Source organism: Mesoplodon densirostris, chromosome 5, assembly GCF_025265405.1.
Source record: "Mesoplodon densirostris isolate mMesDen1 chromosome 5, mMesDen1 primary haplotype, whole genome shotgun sequence".
Taxonomy (NCBI): domain Eukaryota; kingdom Metazoa; phylum Chordata; class Mammalia; order Artiodactyla; family Ziphiidae; genus Mesoplodon; species Mesoplodon densirostris.
In genome coordinates, this window is record NC_082665.1 from 133,986,727 (window position 1) to 134,003,530 (window position 16,804).

Sequence of the window (16,804 nt, forward strand, 5' to 3'; positions counted from 1 at the left end):
TTTTGGAAGAATTTGAGAAGGATAGGTGTTAGCTCTTCTCTAAATGTTTGATAGAATTCGCCTGTGAAGCCATCTGGTGCTGGGTTTTTGTTTGTTGGAAGATTTTAAATCACAGTTTCCATTTCAGTGCTTGTGATTGGTCTGTTCATATTTTCTGTTTCTTCCTGATTCAGTCTTGGCAGGTTGTGCATTTCTAAGAATTTGTTCATTTCTTCCACGTTGTCCATTTTATTGGCATATAGTTGCTTGTAGTAATCTCTCATGATCTTTTGTATTTCTGCAGTGTCAGTTGTTACTTCTCCTTTTTCATTTCTAATTCTATTGATTTGAGTCTTCTCCCTTTTTTTCTTGATGAGTCTGGCTAATGGTTTATCAATTTTCTTTATCTTCTCAAAGAAGCAGCTTTTAGTTTTATTGATCTTTGCTATCGTTTCCTTCATTTCTTTTTCATTTATTTCTGATCTGATCTTTATGATTTCTTTCCTTCTGCTAACTTTGGGGTTTTTTTGTTCTTCTTTCTCTAATTGCTTTAGATGCAAGGTTAGGTTGTTTATTTGAGATGTTTCCTGTTTCTTAAGGTAGGATTGAATTGCTATAAACTTCCCCCTTAGAACTGCTTTTGCTGCATCCCATACGTTTTGGGTCGTCGTGTCTCCATTGTCATTTGTTTCTAGGTATTTTTTGATTTCCTCTTTGATTTCTTCAGTGATCACTTCATTATTAAGTAGTGTATTGTTTAGCCTCCATGTGTTTGTATTTTTTACAGCTCTTTTCCTGTAATTGATATCTAGTCTCATAGCGTTGTGGGCGGAAAAGATACTTGATACAATTTCACTTTTCTTAAATTTACCAAGGCTTGATTTGTGACCCAAGATATGATCTATTCTGGAGGATGTTCCATGAGCACTTGAGAAAAATGTGTATTCTGTTGGTTTTGGATGGAATGTCCTATAAATATCAATTAAGTCCATCTTGTTTAATGTATCATTTAAAGCTTGTGTTTCCTTATTTATTTTCATTTTGGATGATCTGTCCATTGGTGAGAATGGGTTTGTTAAAGTCCCCTACTATGAATGTGTTACTGTCGATTTCCCCTTTTATGGTTGTTAGTATTTGCCTTATGTATTGAGGTGCTCCTATGTTGGGTGCATAAATATTTACAATTGTTTTCTCTTCTTCTTAGATCGATTCCTTGATGATTATGTAGTGTCCTTCTTTGTCTCTTGTAATAGTCTTTGTTTTAAAGTCTGTTTTGTCTGATATGAGAATTGCTACTGCAGCTTTCTTTTGGTTTCCATTTGCATGGAATATCTTTTTCCATCCCCTCACTTTCAGTCTGTATGTGTCTCTAGGTCTGAAGTTGGTCTCTTGTAGACAGCATATACACGGGTCTTGTTTTTGTATCCATTCAGCCAGTCTGTGTCTTTTGGTGGGAGCATTTAATCCATTTACATTTAAGGTAATTATCGATATGTATGTTCCTATTCCCATTTTCTTAATTGTTTTGGGTTTGTTATTGTACGTCTTTTCCTTCTCTTGTGTTTCTTGCCTAGAGAAGTTCCTTTAGCGTTTGTTGTAAAGTTGGTTTGGTGGTGCTGAACTCTCTCAGCTTTTGCTTGTCTGTAAAGGTTTTAATTTCTCCATCAAATCTGAATGAGATCCTTGCTGGGTAGAGTAATCTTGGTTGTAGGTTTTTCTCCTTCATCGCTTTAAATATGTCTGCCACTCCCTTCTGGCTTTCAGAGTTTCTGCTGCAAGATCAGCTGTTAACCTTATGGGGATTCCCTTGTGTGTTATTTGTTGTTTTTCCCTTGCTGCTTTTAATATGTTTTGTTAGTATTTAATCTTTGACAGTTTGATTAATATGTGTCTTGGTGTGTTTCTCCTTTGGTATATACTGTGTGGGACTCTCTGTGCTTCCTGGACTTGATTAACTATTTCCTTTCCCATATTAGGGAAGTTTTCAACTATAATCTCTTCAGATATTTTCTCAGTCCCTTTCTTTTTCTCTTCTTCTGGAACCCCTATAATTCGAATGTTGGTGCGTTTAATGTTGTCCCAGATGTCTCTGAGACTGTCCTCAGTTCTTTTCATTCTTTTTCCTTTATTCTTCTCTGCAGTAGTTATTTCCACTATTTTATCTTTCAGGTCACTTATCCGTTCTTCTGCCTCAGTTATTCTGCTATTGATCCCTTCTAGAGTATTTTTAATTTCATTTATTGTGTTGTTCATCGTTGCTTGTTTCATCTTTAGTTCTTCTAGGTCCTTGTTAAATCTTTCTTGCATTTTTCTCTATTGTATTTCCAAGATTTTGGGTCCTCTTTACTATCATTATTCTGAATTCTTTTTCAGGTAGACTGCCTATTTCCACTTCATTTGTTAGGTCTGGTGGGTTTTTATCTTGCTCCTTCATCTGCTGTGTGTTTTTCTGTCTTCTCATTTTGCTTATCTTACTGTGTTTGGGGTCTCCTTTTTGCAGGCTGCAGGTTCGTAGTTCCCGTTGTTTTTGGTGTCTGTCCCCAGTGGCTAAAGTTGGTTCAGTGAGTTGTGTAGGCTTCCTGGTGGAGGGGACTAGTGCCTGTGTTCTCGTGGATGAGGCTGGATCTTGTCTTTCTGGTGGGCAGGTCCACGTCTGGTGGTGTGTTCTGGGATGTCTGTGGCCTTATTATCATTTTAGGCAGCATCTCTGCTAATGGGTGGGGTTGTGTTCCTGTCTTGCTAGTTGTTTGGCATAAGGTGTCCAGCACTGTAGCTTGCTGGTTGTTGAGTGGAGCTGGGTGCTGGTGTTGAGATGGAGATCTTCGCTGTTTGATATTACGTGGAGCTGGGAGGTCTCTTGTGGACCCGTGTCCTGAAGTTGGCTCTCCTACCTCAGAGGCACAGCACTGACTCCTGGCTGCAGCACCAAGAGCCTTTCATCCACATGGCTCAGAATAAAAGGGAGAGTAGATAGAAAGAAAGATAAAAAGAGGATAAAAGAAAATAAAATAAAGTTTGATAAAATAAAGTTATTAAAATAAAAAAGAATTACTAAAAAAAATTTTTTTAAGTAAAAAACAAAAAAACGGGCAGATAGAACCCTAGGACAAATGGTGAGAGCAAAGCTATACAGACAGAATCTCACACAGAAGCATACACATCATACACACTCACAAAACGAGGAAAAGGGGAGAGAATAATAAATCTTTCTCTCAAAGTCCACCTCCTCAATTTGGGATGATTCGTTGTCTATTCAGGTATTCCATAGATGCAGGGTACATCAAGTTGAGTGTGGAGGTTTAATCCACTGCTCCTGAGGCTGTTGGGAGAGATTTTCCTTTCTCTTCTTTGTTCACACAGCTCCCAGGGCTCAGCTTTGGATTTGGCCTCTGCGTGTAGGTCGCCTGAGGGTGTCTGTTCTTCGCTCAGACAGGACGGGTTTAAAGGAGCTGCTGATTCGGAGGCTCTGGTTCACTCAGGCCGGGGGGAGGGAGGGGCACGATGCACGGCGAGCCTGCAGAGGCAGAGGCCAGCGTGACGTGGTACCAGCCTGAGGCACGCCGTGCGTTCTCCTGGAGAAGTTGTCCCTGGATCCCGGGACCCTGGCAGTGGCGGGCTGCACAAGCTCCCCAGAAGGGATGTGTGGAGAGTGACCTGTGCTCGCATACAGGCTTCTTGGTGGCGGCAACAGCAGCCTTAGTGTCTCATGCCCGTCTCTGGGGTCCACGCTGTTAGCTGCGGCTCTCGTCTGTCTCTGGAGCTCCTTTCAGCGGCGCTCTTAATCCCCTCTCCTCCGTGTATTCTTTTTATGTGTGTTTTACTTCTTTAAAGAGGAAAATGGTTTAACACAAAAGTCATATATGCTCATTCGAAAAGCTAGATTCATCCATTCATTTGATAGACTTCTCTGGGGTATGTACTATGTGCCAGAATTACATCTGGAAGAAATACTGCAAAAGGCATAGAATATAAAAAGCGAATAACCTTTTAAAAAGTTAATAGTAGTGAAAGCAACATCCCATTCCACATGTTTTCTGCATCTGGCTTTTTTCATTCAATAACTTGGCCATCTTTCCTGTGTGGACACCTGGGGAAAAAAGATCTATGCACTCTTCTTTTTTACCTACTGTGTTTACTTATAATTTAGCTAATCATAATTTGCAATTATAAAAGGGCAGTCTTTAAAAGTTCTTATTCTTACTGTGTACAGTGTAACTCATATTTTCTCTTCCATGTATTCTATACTAAGAAAACAATCTAACTCATATTTTCTCTGGTGTCTCTTTTTAAGTAAATCTCATTCTCTGAGGTAACTGCATCATTTGAAATATTATTTTCATGAGCACTGATCATTTTATTTATTCCCTCTGAGCTCAGCCGTCTTACTTCCCATTTTACTCCTGCTCAATGTAAGAGATTTAAATGCTCTTAAAATGCTCATTGCAACCAAAATAGTATTTGCAGTTTTTAACTTTTGTTTTTACCAGAACACTTGGGTTTTAGTAAATTTAATTGTGAGTATCTTTTAAAATTTAAGATAAGGAAAAGATTGTAACAATTAGTATTATGCAAGGGTAGAAGTAAGGGAACCAAAGTTTTAATAAGTGACATAAATATGATTTCTTTGCCAGTAATAGTAAAGCTAATTTTATAGACATAAGTAGAAAAGGGTCTAGAGAGCAAGTGTAGGGTGACTTTAACTTTCTTTTATATATGTTTGTTGAACACGTTACTTTGCCTTTATTTTTTCAGTCGTCAAATAATTTTGCACATGCTTTCTCAAGCTGATGAGGATGCTTTTTCTTTGCACAAAATAGAGAGCTGTGGTACATATGGATGAACGTCGAGAAGAACAAATTGTGCAGCTTCTACATTCTGTGCAAGCTAAGAATGATAAAGATTCAGAAGCACAAATATCCTGGTTTGCTCCTGAAGACCATGGGTAAAACAAAAAGTATTCTTCTAAAAATGAACAAAGAGTGACACTTCTTTCAGAGCACTGGCCGGAAAAAAAAGATAATAAAAATAACATCTTTAGACCCTTCTATAAGTGAAATTTAGCCTCAAAGTAATCTTTTTTCTTATGTAGATTGAGCAAATTTGGTGAAATATTTAAAAATTTAGGTGGCATATTTATTCCCACAGGAGATCTAAATGGTAGGAATTGTCTATATAGGATGCTGATGAAGTTATTACTTAGTTATTCCTACCCATCATCTTTGTATATCCGGAATTTTCTTGTGGAGGAGATCTGTAAGAAGTTAAATTGCTGCTGTTTTAGGAAAATCATAGGAACTGTATCATCAGGGGCAAATTAGGAGTAGTTTCTCTGGGACTGTGTAATGTAGCATCCCATTTATAGCTCAGAAGGGGTGGCAGGAAAATGAAGTTGTGAAATAAAACATGGCTCAGAAAACCTGATAAAGAGAAACACTGTGAGTCTTTGCAATGGAGGAATGACTATTGGGTGGATTTTTATTTTTTTAACTACCACAAGGAATAACCTATCTGGCAGTGTCTTATTTGTCGGGCGGGAAAAAATTGAGTTCATTATAAGAATCTAAGTATTTTCAAATTGCTCTACTAAGAGAAAAGAATAAAGGCTTTTGATTTTGATAACTTTGAAATCATTAAACAACATATATTATTTTGTTTCAGGGCTTGAGTGGCTCTTCATTCAATGTTTATCATTTTTTTATTTTGTAAAATAGATATGGGACTGAAGCTCCTGCTGAGAACAAACCAAACTCAGTAAAGAAAGTTGAGGATCAGGAAAAAAAATTGATAAATCAAGAAAAGAGGCCATTTAGAATCAGGGACAAATATATTGACCGCGATTCTGAATATCTCTTGCAAGAAAATGAACCAGATGTAACTTTAGACCAACAATTATTGGAAGATTTACAAAAGAAGAAAACTGACCTTCGGTATATTGAAATGCAGGTAATGGAAAGCAAGATGGGGAAAAATTTTTTACTTGTCATCTCTTCTGACACTTGATAAAAATCGTGTATTTATGGTTAGAGGTAGTTGCCTGATATAAATCAGTGAGATTGCTCAACAAGCCATCCTCTGGGAATTTTTTCCCCCTTATAGTGCAGAAAAGTAGTGGGAATCGAATTACACATAAGTAGCCTATCGCATCTACAATAGTTTATGTATATGGTGAAGAGAAGAAATATCTGAGAAATGGTAGTGCAAATGAAAAATATCACACTTAAGTTTAACATTTCTAGGCCATTTTAATGAGATGTCATGAGAGACAAGGGTGGTTAGAATTGTAAAGTTTCTTCTTTTAGAACATCTAATCCAACTCTTTCGTTTTACAGATGTTAAAATTAAATTCCTCAAAAGTTATATGATGTGCTTACGTTCACCGACACTTTAAAGACAGAGGTGTCTTTAAATTCTGAAATTCTCCTGAGTTTTTCCAGTATTTTCTTTTCCTGCTAGGCAAGATATTTTAAGGTCCCTTACTGTTAAAACATAAAATTGAATGCTTTATGGATATTCTAGAAAGAGATGTAATAAAATGTTCACTTTTTTTTTCAAGAGAAAATACTGAGGGAATTCTGAGGCTATGTCCTTAATATGCAAATATGTACTGCCTTTTTTTTTTTTTTTTTTTTTTTGCGGTACGCGGGCCTCTCACTGTTGTGGCCTTTCCCGTTGCGGAGCACAGGCCCCGGACGCGCAGCCTCCGCGGCCATGGCTCACGGGCCCAGCCGCTCCGCGGCATGTGGGATCTTCCCGGACCGGGGCACGAACCCGTGTCCCCTACATCAGCAGGCGGACTCTCAACCATTGCGCTACCAGGGAAGCCCTGTACTGCCATTTTTGAGAAAGGCAGATTATCACATCCTCTGTAGGAAAGAAAGGATCTATTGACTGTCACTGCAGGTTGGATATCCTCATTAGAACAGATCAGCTGAGGTTATCCAGGACCAAATTGTGTAGCTCTTTGATGCCTTTTGAGTGAAAATATGATTTGGGGACAGGAGATTTCAAGATGTATTAATTCAGAATATTTTAGTTGTCTTAATAGCCTTAGGAACAAGAAGAGTTAGCTACTGTCTCTGCTTTGTATGGAAGACAGAACTCAAATATTATTGAAGATGAGTAATTGATCTAGTTCAGAGAAAGTTAGAAGAAATGTGCAAAACAAAAACAGCTGGTGGTCTTCCTTTTGGTTAGGCACTGTTGTAAAAGCTTCACATGTACTACATCATTTGAACCTCTCAACAGCCCTGTACAAGAGATTACGCATGTCTGTTACAGAGGAGGAAAAAGAATCTTAGGTTAAGTGACCTATGTATGGTTGTACAGCTCGTAACAAAACCAAGTCTAAAATTTAGGTGTGTTTAAGAGCTCAACTTTTTAATCCTTGGTAATAGGCCATATTTTTCTTTCAGTTATAATTTTTTTTTAAACATTATTTTTCCACTTTCTAGATGCCTGTTATTCTGGTGTGTTTTCCAAAGACTAAATAAGACATTCCCTGTCCTCAGACAGCTTATAATCTCATTGCTAAGTTCATTAGTTCTTTTTTATAAAAATTCTTTTTTTTTAAGTCTTGACACCTCACATAAGCTGTGAGGTAATACTTTTGCACTCTTAACATGTATATCTATGATATATTCTATTTACCAGGTTTATAATTTGATTACATTTCTTCTGTAAAAAAATTAAAAACTTTTTTTTTAAATTTCAGCATTTCAGGGAAAAGCTGCCTTCATATGGAATGCAAAAGGTAAAATGAATATACACTATTTAATTTGATTTACAAAATGTTTAAATACATTTTTTAAAGCTCTATATCAAGAAGAAATATAAATTAATGAACCTTTCCCTAAAGGATATTCTTGGAAGTTCATTTTATTCCTTTGAATTGTTGAAGGACTTAAAAAAAAAAAAGACCCAGTTCTGAAACAATTTTCCTGAAGTTTTCTCATATTTATATGTCCATGAGTTTAAAAATAGAATTTTCACTTGTAAGTTGCTTTGGATAAATAACCCTTGCTCTTAATTTGAGATCAAATATTTTAATTAAAATTGGGGCACTGCTGAAAATACAGTGCTTTAATTAACTTATTATGTTTCCTCATACAATCACCCTATGTAGAATAATACAGTCTCCTATCCTTCTCTGACTTCTCAACCTTCCTTTATTTTTCTTTCCTTTTTATAGCACTTACTACCACCTGACATGTGTATCTTCCCCTCCTAGCAGTGTAAGTTATTGAGGCCAGAGTCTGTTTTGTTCACTGTGTACCTCTTGACTCAGAACAGTGCCTAACTTTCTATAGACCCCCAGTAAATATTTGTTGAATGAATGAATCACATTCTACTTCTCAGTACTTGCCACCTGTAATTTCAGTGTTCAAACTTGGAACTTGTTCTGATATATATGAGGTGGTAGAATAGATAAGAAATTTTTAAGTGGTGGGTTTTCATGTTAGATTGTTTCATAGATAAAGATACCTCACGACACCCCTTTGAAGTAGTGGGATGGTTTTGTTAGTATGGTGAATATTACTTTAAAAATACTCGTGTTTATCTAAACCTTCTAAGAAAGAAGATCTTTCCCAAGTAGGCAGTTTTCCAGATATCTGAATTTTAGTCATTTGATTTAAGTATTTAAAACTTGTCTTTATTTTAATTATTTGAAAGGGAATCGTCTTAAATTATACTCTTCCTTGTTCTTGAAAACAGTATACAAAACTTGTCCTGCAGACAAAGCCATATTTATGATTTATGATATAAATCCTTAATGTTCCTAGTAATTTTTTAGGTATCAGGGGATTTGCCTTTTACTCAGTAGCCCCACATGTCACCATTCTTTTTAATTTATGTTAATTCTTATGTATGGATTTATAACCTGTCTCTTCTTGTTCTTGTCAGTGTGTTTTTCATTAACAGAGCCATGGCTCTGTTCTTTTTATAATTTGGTGCTTCTTATCTCTTGAAAACTGGTAGATCCAGATATCCAAACTGCCAGCATTGCATATAACAGAATTTTTAAAGTATTAATATGCTTGTTAAAAACAGTTACCTTCAGTTCAGTAGGATTTTAGTAACTATCTTTTCAGACTTAGTCAACATGTGATGTCCTTCACTTATTTTCCCTTTTGAAATAGGAATTGGTAAATATGATCGATAACCATCAGGTAACAGTAGTAAGTGGTGAAACTGGTTGTGGAAAAACCACTCAAGTTACTCAGTTCATTTTGGATAACTACATTGAAAGAGGAAAAGGATCTGCATGCAGAATAGTTTGTACTCAGCCAAGAAGAATTAGTGCCATTTCAGTAAGTAATCTCTCACTTTTTAAAATTCCCCACTTTGTTCTCCGTTCTCCTATGTAGTCCTGTTAGAAGTTACTGATTTTGAAGGTTGGGGTGATTTTTTTATTAGGTTTAAGATATGTTGCTATAAAAGCAAAATTTGGTTAACAAGTATTTGGCAGTAAAGCCCCCAAAATTGACCTCTCTCTGTTAGTGATAATAGATGTTTAGGAGTTCAAGATAAATTAAAAATCCAGACAATTTTCAGTATAAAACTAAAAGAACAAAAAATTGATAATGTTTATAGAATTGATTAGGAGCCTCAAATAATCTGCATCATTAGATGCTTTACATTATACTCCTTGATTCATTCAATACTGTTTTCGGCTCTCTCTGATTGTCTTTTTCAGTATATAAGTACACTGAGTGGTGGTAGCTGTATTTCTGACTTTTTAATGCAAGTCAATAAGAGGGAATTTATCATAAAACAAGGCATTGTTTCAGGTTTATCATGAAGCAGGTATAAGTACATGTTTATTACAAATAACATTTTTTGTTTGTGTTTAGTTAGATGACCTAGTTAAATATATGAGTTATATTCTTTAAAAATGTTTGGGGTTTCTTACAACATTCAGTGTGTATAGTACATTTATTTCAGTGTTATGTAATTCTGTGTGTAAATTTAAATTATGAAGATTTATGGTTGTATTTGGTTTTATGATAGTACTATTTATTACATCTCTAAGTCATTCAATACAGAATCTGGTCAGGAACTGCATTACCAATTACAGCATTGTTTTGTAGGAGCTACTATATATGTTTTAAACTATGGTTTCTAAGAGATACTGTTTAAAAAAAAGTAAAGCAGCAGTCTTTATGGGAGGACGATATTCCTAGAAATGGCATAGGTTCATAGAATGGTGAAAAATAGGCCATTTTTGTCATAACACTGTTATATAGCCTGACTTAAGTTAAAAATCTGATCTTACCATTTTCACTAATATATGACTATATATTGACAGTAAGGAGAAATGCAAATTAGGTTATTTCTTTGCTTATTTTTCTAAGATCTGTTGGTATTTGAATGGGCAGTTTAATCAGTAGTAGAAAGTGAAGTAATGGTCCAAGTCAGTTTATATGGGATAGAATGATTGAAAACTTTTCCTTCTGAAGTATTTCTTAAAAACTAATCATGTCATTTTCTATTTCTAACCTCATAAATCACTGTTCTGTCACTAGATGGCTTGGTTACTTTTAGTTATACAAATCAGTGTTGGATTATAAGATTTCATCTGTCTAGAGCTTATCTTTGGCAGTCATAACTTTAAGAACATAACCAAGAAGTAGAAATTAAGCCTACCAATCTCTACGAAAAAGAAACAAATGAAAAAAAAGTATCAACGTATGTTTACCCTCAAATTATATACAAGTTTTACAAGTTTAGATTATGATTTCCAACTTTTTTTTAAAAAGACAAAGGTAGAGAGGATTTATAGAAAGTCACTTTGAAAATAGTTATGAGGGAGAATTGCAGAGGAAATGAGAAGTAAACATAAGAAGCAGGCAGTTGGGGCCTCCCTGGTGGCGCAGTGGTTGAGAGTCCGCCTGCCGATGCAGGGGATACGGGTTCGTGCCCCGGTCTGGGAGGATCCCATATGCCGCGGAGCGGCTGGGCCCGTGAGCCATGGCCGCTGGGCCTGCGCATCCGGAGCCTGTGCTCCACAACGGGAGAGGCCACAACAGTGAGAGGCCCGCATACCGCAAAAAGAAAAAAAAAAAAAAAAAGAAGAAGCAGGCAGTCTTCAGCTCTTAAGGGACACAGTTTTAGATACCTCAGATTTTAATATGATTCTATTTTTTTAATTCTGAAAATCTAATGGATAGTGTTTCAGCAACCAGATTTTCATAGGCATTCACGATATTTACTCTAAAGGAAATGTTTTCTTTGTAACTGTACTTTATTTTAATTAAAGGTTGCAGAGAGAGTGGCTGCAGAAAGGGCAGAATCTTGTGGCAATGGTAATAGTACGGGATACCAAATTCGTCTCCAGAGGTAAAGAATGTTCACTTGTTTACAGGTAGATTTTAGTGAAACTTTGGAGTTAGAGATTCAAAAGAAAGATCTTTCCCCTATTTTTATGCTGATTATTGCTATTAGGATTAACATTTCAAGTAACTGCAACATGTGAGGCTTGCAACCCACAAAATCATTTTTTTAGCCCAAATTCAGATTTGGATTGCCATTTTAAGGTGTCTTTTACATTATGGAATGATTAGAAAGATAACATTTTTCCTGGGTATATGTTAGTAGACCATCACTCACCCTGAAAAGGAGTTGACCTCCTGTATATTTTGATACCACCATGCAGCCACTGACTGACTGAATTTAGTTTTGTGTCTTTAACCCCCTATCCCATTCCACTGTATTTCTTTAGTCCTCTGCAGGTCAAGATTCCATTTACCTTTTTAAATTAATTGATTTTCTAATCACTGAACAGAAGTTTAGTTCCCTAAATATTTGGTCTTTTTCTGAATGGTAGCACTTTTGCTTTTAAAAAGAAATCATTAACATTGTATCATAACAGAAATAATGTATAATGAACTTGAAGCTAGTATGTCTCATTACTGTATCGTTGTAAGGGTTCCAGTAACTAAAATTTAAGTATGAAGTTTTTCATTAAAACTGAAAACATTTTTTAAATTGAAGATATTCTTTTAAACTTTTGTGGTACTTAAGTAATTTATTAGTAAAGAAAACCAAGAATTAACTCATGTCTTTCATTCACAGTCGGTTGCCAAGGAAACAGGGTTCTATCTTATATTGTACGACAGGAATTATCCTTCAGTGGCTTCAGTCAGACCCGTGAGTATGTTTCAACTCAGGACATTTAGTTAAATGTTATCAGAAGACGTAATTATTAAATTGGATTTTATTAATTTATGTAAAAGTAAAATGGTTCTGTTTTTGAATTTTGTGCTGAGTAACGAACTTTACACTTCTGCTTTAGACATTTGTCCAGTGTTAGTCATATCGTGCTTGATGAAATCCATGAGAGAAATCTACAGTCAGATGTTTTAATGAGTGTCGTTAAAGATCTTCTCAATTATCGACCCGACCTGAAAATAGTTTTGATGAGTGCAACACTGAATGCTGAGAAATTTTCAGAATATTTTGGTGAGTAAAATTTATGGTTGTTACTTTAGAAAGTTATCACAAAGCCATTGAATTTAGAAACAATTTTTTAAAGAAAACTAATACAGAGTAGTCAAAATAAATGTTTAGCAGTTCATTTTATTTGAATATTCATCTACCCTCTAGTCTCACAGAGAATTGGCCTGTTTTTTAAAAATGTGGCATCATCTCTGTTCTTATAGTTCTTATAGTGAAGACATGTAGCCTTTTGGTGCTTCCACCAGATAATTAAGGTGACATCAATGAAGTCAAACCACAGATTTGAATAATTTTATAAACTTTTTTTGTGATTCTTCTGTGTCTTTTATGTAATATCACAGTGGTTGCTAGTTATTACTGTTATTAGCAAACTGCCACAGGGCGGCAGTTTGCTAATAGTAATAACTAGCAACCACTGTGGAATACCTTCACTGTGCCAAGTAGTGTATTTGGCATGTCTTCATCAGTCTTCATAATACCTTGTGAAGTAGGTGCTATTCTTATTTTTACAGATGAGGAAACAACCTCAGAGTAGTTAAGTAGCTTACCAAGGTTACATAATTAACAGAGAGTCAAGATGATTTGAAACTAAATTTGAGGGAATTCCCTGGCAGTCCAGCCGTTAGGACTCAGTGCTTTCACTTCTGGGGCCCGGGTTCAGGCCCTGGTCAGGGAACTAAGATCCCACAAGCTGCACAGAGTGGCCAAAATATAAAAAAAGAAACTAAATTTGACTAGCTGCAGAGTACATTCTTTTAAAATTATGCCTCACTGTCTCTCCTGCTTAAATTGTTGGGGCAAGGAGGAGAAAAGGGAATTAAAATGGAATAGAACTGTGTTTAATGTGTTTGTATTCAGCCCAGTTGACCCTCAAAGCCTTGTGAGATTAGTTGAGCATATTATACTTTGTCTTTGTCTCTGTCTCAGTCCTTTTTGATGAGAAATCCAGAACTAACTTTGAGTAAACTTATGCAAGTCTGGTGCCACCTCAGATACTTTGATCTGTGTCTACAGTGTTGGCCTTTGTTTACAGTGTATATGGTTTATTTTGTTCGATACAAAAAACCTAAATAGCATTTAAATAACAATACTAAGAGACTTATTTTTTAACTAATGATTCTAAAATAGTAAGCAACAGTTTAATATTTGGTTAGGTCTTGCTTTAACTACGTTTCTTCTTTCCATAATTCTGGATACCACGGGTTATGTTTCTTGTGTAAATTTCACTAAAACTTAGGTTCTGATGGCACCATCTTGGCTAATGATGAAGAGAAATAGACTTAATAGGTTTTGAATCCAACTTAAAATACTCTATTTTTTTGGTATTCTGGGTTACTTTGTAGAACTGTGAGATTTGTGTACAGTTTGGTAACAGTAAATTGGTACTGAGTGAACACTAGACTGCTGGTTTTATTAAATTAGATATGGAAAAATAAGGTAGAGCTGTAAAAGTGTCAGGACCATTTTCTGAAGTTGAAACTAATGGAGTCATTGTCCTATTTACAGTCTGTTGAGTTGTTTTTTTGTTGTTGTTGGAACATTCAAGTACAGATTTATGTTTTATCTACCATGATAGGTAACTGTCCAATGATACATATACCTGGTTTTACTTTTCCGGTTGTGGAGTATCTTTTGGAAGATATAATTGAAAAAATAAGGTAAGTAAATATTAGGAACTAAAAGAGATTAAAAGTACTAACATGTCACCATTTTGTCAAACTTTAGTCTCAGAAACTCACCCTTAAAACTGTTTCAAACTCATCTCTAAAACATTGTTTTTCCTTAAATCAGGGATTCCCAAACTTGTTTGCACATTAAAATGACCTGGAGCTTTTTAAAACCCACATTCACACTTCATACCTTAATTATATTACAGAGTCTCGGCTGGTAGCCAAGCATCAGTGTTGTTTAAGGACCCCTGGGCAGTAAAGTTTGGGAACCTCTGTCTTTAGTGCTGAACCTCTCTTCTGGTTCTCCTACCTGGTATTCATTCTCTTTTGCTGGCTTCTATTCCCCACCCTTTAAATATGATTTCCCCCTGGAGTTCTTACTTATACTTTTCTCAGCCTTTTATGATTTCACTGTTAAATCTTTTTTCCATGACTGTAGTTCCAAATTTTCAGAACTATTTTCCAGTAGCTTGCAGAACTAGAGCTTCAGAACTGAAGCTGTTCCTGAATTCTAAACTTGTTATCTAACTCTATACTCAACAGCATTGCAGTACCACAGATTTCTTGAACCCCACATTTTTCAAACAAAAATCATGATCTTATATTTGATTCCCACCATGCTTCCACCAAAAAATTAAAGCAGTCTGTGTTGTTTAGTATGCCTTATTATAATGGTTACTCCTGTTATCCTCCACCCAGTTGTCTAAGCTGTAAGTCAGAAGAGCTGGTGTTTATCAGGCAGTTATGTACCAGGATATGTTAACTGCTTTACATGCTCAGTAACCAAACTACTCTAAGTCATTCTATATGCCATCCCACTCTCCCGCCTCAAAAACCCTGAGAGCTTTCTCCTGAACATACCTTCTCATTTTTATTTCTTCTACTTAAGGTCCTTCTTATCTCTCCTGTGTTAATATAATAGTTCCTCTCTTGGCACTGTGGTCTTCACTCTTACAGCTGCTGCCATCTATTTTCCAAAGAAAGCTGGTCATGTGAGCTTTCTCCCCCAGGGCACGCCCCTTGAGATTTCTTTTTGAAAACTGATTGAGGAACCTTTATTGGTGTGTCATGGCCTGTAGCAGAGCAACCTCAGCTGGTAGGCCCAAGTTATTGATCCCCTGGTCAATTAGCTGCTAGCAGGCTTCTCGAGTAGCCATATAAAATTATGTTAGTATTCCTTGATGAGAAAGGGCTGGGAGAGCACACCCCCATAGGATCAGGTTCCAGTTCCTTAGCCTGTCACCCCAAGGCTCTTTTACAGTCTGGCCCTGTCCTCTCTTTCTAGCCTCATGCATCGCATGGTCTGCCCATGCTAAATGCACTATTCTCTAGTCTGCCATCTTGTGCCCTTTCTTTCATGACTTTATGCTTTGTTACGTGCTATTTCCTCCTTTTAGAGCTACGTTTGCCACCTTCTTCATCTTTTAATCTATAAACTGTTATGTAAGAACAAATCCCAGCTTCATTGCCCATTAAGCCTTCTCTGATGCTTCTCACAGAGTGAGTTACCTTCTCAACAAGGCTCCCAGAGCACTTCTGTCATATCTCTTGTAACACTTATTGCCATGTAATGTATCTTTTTATATTTACCTCTTGCACTAGATTTCAAATTTTCAAGGTCGAGGATTTTGTCCTCTTCATCTTTGTGACTAGTGCATAGCATAGTGCCTGGCCGGTAGTAAACATCTGAAAAATATATGGACAGATGTAGAAACATTTGTGCTGAGATTTTTTTTCAAGACTCCACAGCTTACTTGTTAAAGGAGAAAATGAGGAAGTGATAGTGGGAAGGTGAGAACAAAGATCCTGCTGCATATTTCACATGGAGAAAAGTCAGCTTTTGAGTGGACTTATTTAACATACTTTTTAAACTTTATGGCTTGCACTGTGCACTAAGATCTGAGCATAAAACAAGTGAAAGGCTCGTTACACACCCTCAGAACTTTTATCTAGATAGGGAGACATACAAGCTATTACTCTAAGGTGTGATTGACCTGTTCCGGAGAAGTGAGAGTACATTGGAAATGAGTTTATAAAGCAGGGATAGGCTGGACAAGTCAGGAAGGTAGTGAAATCAGTGTAGCAAAGAGGGAAGTGTGTATGTCAGGGAGGAACATATAAAAGTGAAAGTATATGTTGGTCTTCCATGCTCTGGTTTTATCATCAATGCTTATAAATTTTTATGCTCTCAATTCCACTTTCTGCCATGTGTCCCATTTCCTACCATAGCACATTTACCAGTTGTTTTCTAAGATAATAATAGGCAACAGCTTGACAATAAAAACAAAGTTCCAGGGCTTCCCTGGTGGCGCCGTGGTTGAGAGTCTGCCTGACAATGTGGGGGACACGGGTTCGTGCCCCGGTCCGGGAGGATCCCACATGCCACGGAGCTCCTGGGCCCGTGAGCCATGGCCACTGAGCCTGTGCGTTCAGAGCCTGTGCTCCGCAGCGGGACAGGCCACAACAGTGAGAGGCCCACGTACTGCAAAAAAAAAAAAAAAAAAAAAAACAAAGTTCCAGGGATCAGTAATCTAAAATTACATAAAGATGGATTGCTTTCTTAAGGTCCCCATAAGGCAGGGAGTACAAGGAATTGTAGCTAAGGGGAGTCTCTTGAAGCAAAAGGATGGTATCTGTGCACTTGTCATTCTTTAGCCAGCCTAAGAGGGGAGGTGAAGTAGGGTGGTCATTGGATAGAA

General features: G+C 36.6%; 1 protein-coding gene across 1 annotated transcript in view; it reads left to right on the plus strand.

Annotated features, from left to right (window-relative positions):
* Positions 1-16,804, plus strand: part of DHX36 (DEAH-box helicase 36) — a 53,528-nt gene that overhangs the window by 9,312 nt on the left and 27,412 nt on the right. Inside the window, exons 2-9 of the mRNA XM_060099511.1 lie at positions 4,797-4,921; positions 5,691-5,922; positions 7,691-7,729; positions 9,117-9,287; positions 11,237-11,316; positions 12,052-12,126; positions 12,272-12,438; positions 14,012-14,093. Of these exons, the coding sequence (XP_059955494.1) occupies positions 4,797-4,921; positions 5,691-5,922; positions 7,691-7,729; positions 9,117-9,287; positions 11,237-11,316; positions 12,052-12,126; positions 12,272-12,438; positions 14,012-14,093 (971 nt within the window). The remainder of the gene's footprint in view (positions 1-4,796; positions 4,922-5,690; positions 5,923-7,690; positions 7,730-9,116; positions 9,288-11,236; positions 11,317-12,051; positions 12,127-12,271; positions 12,439-14,011; positions 14,094-16,804) is intronic.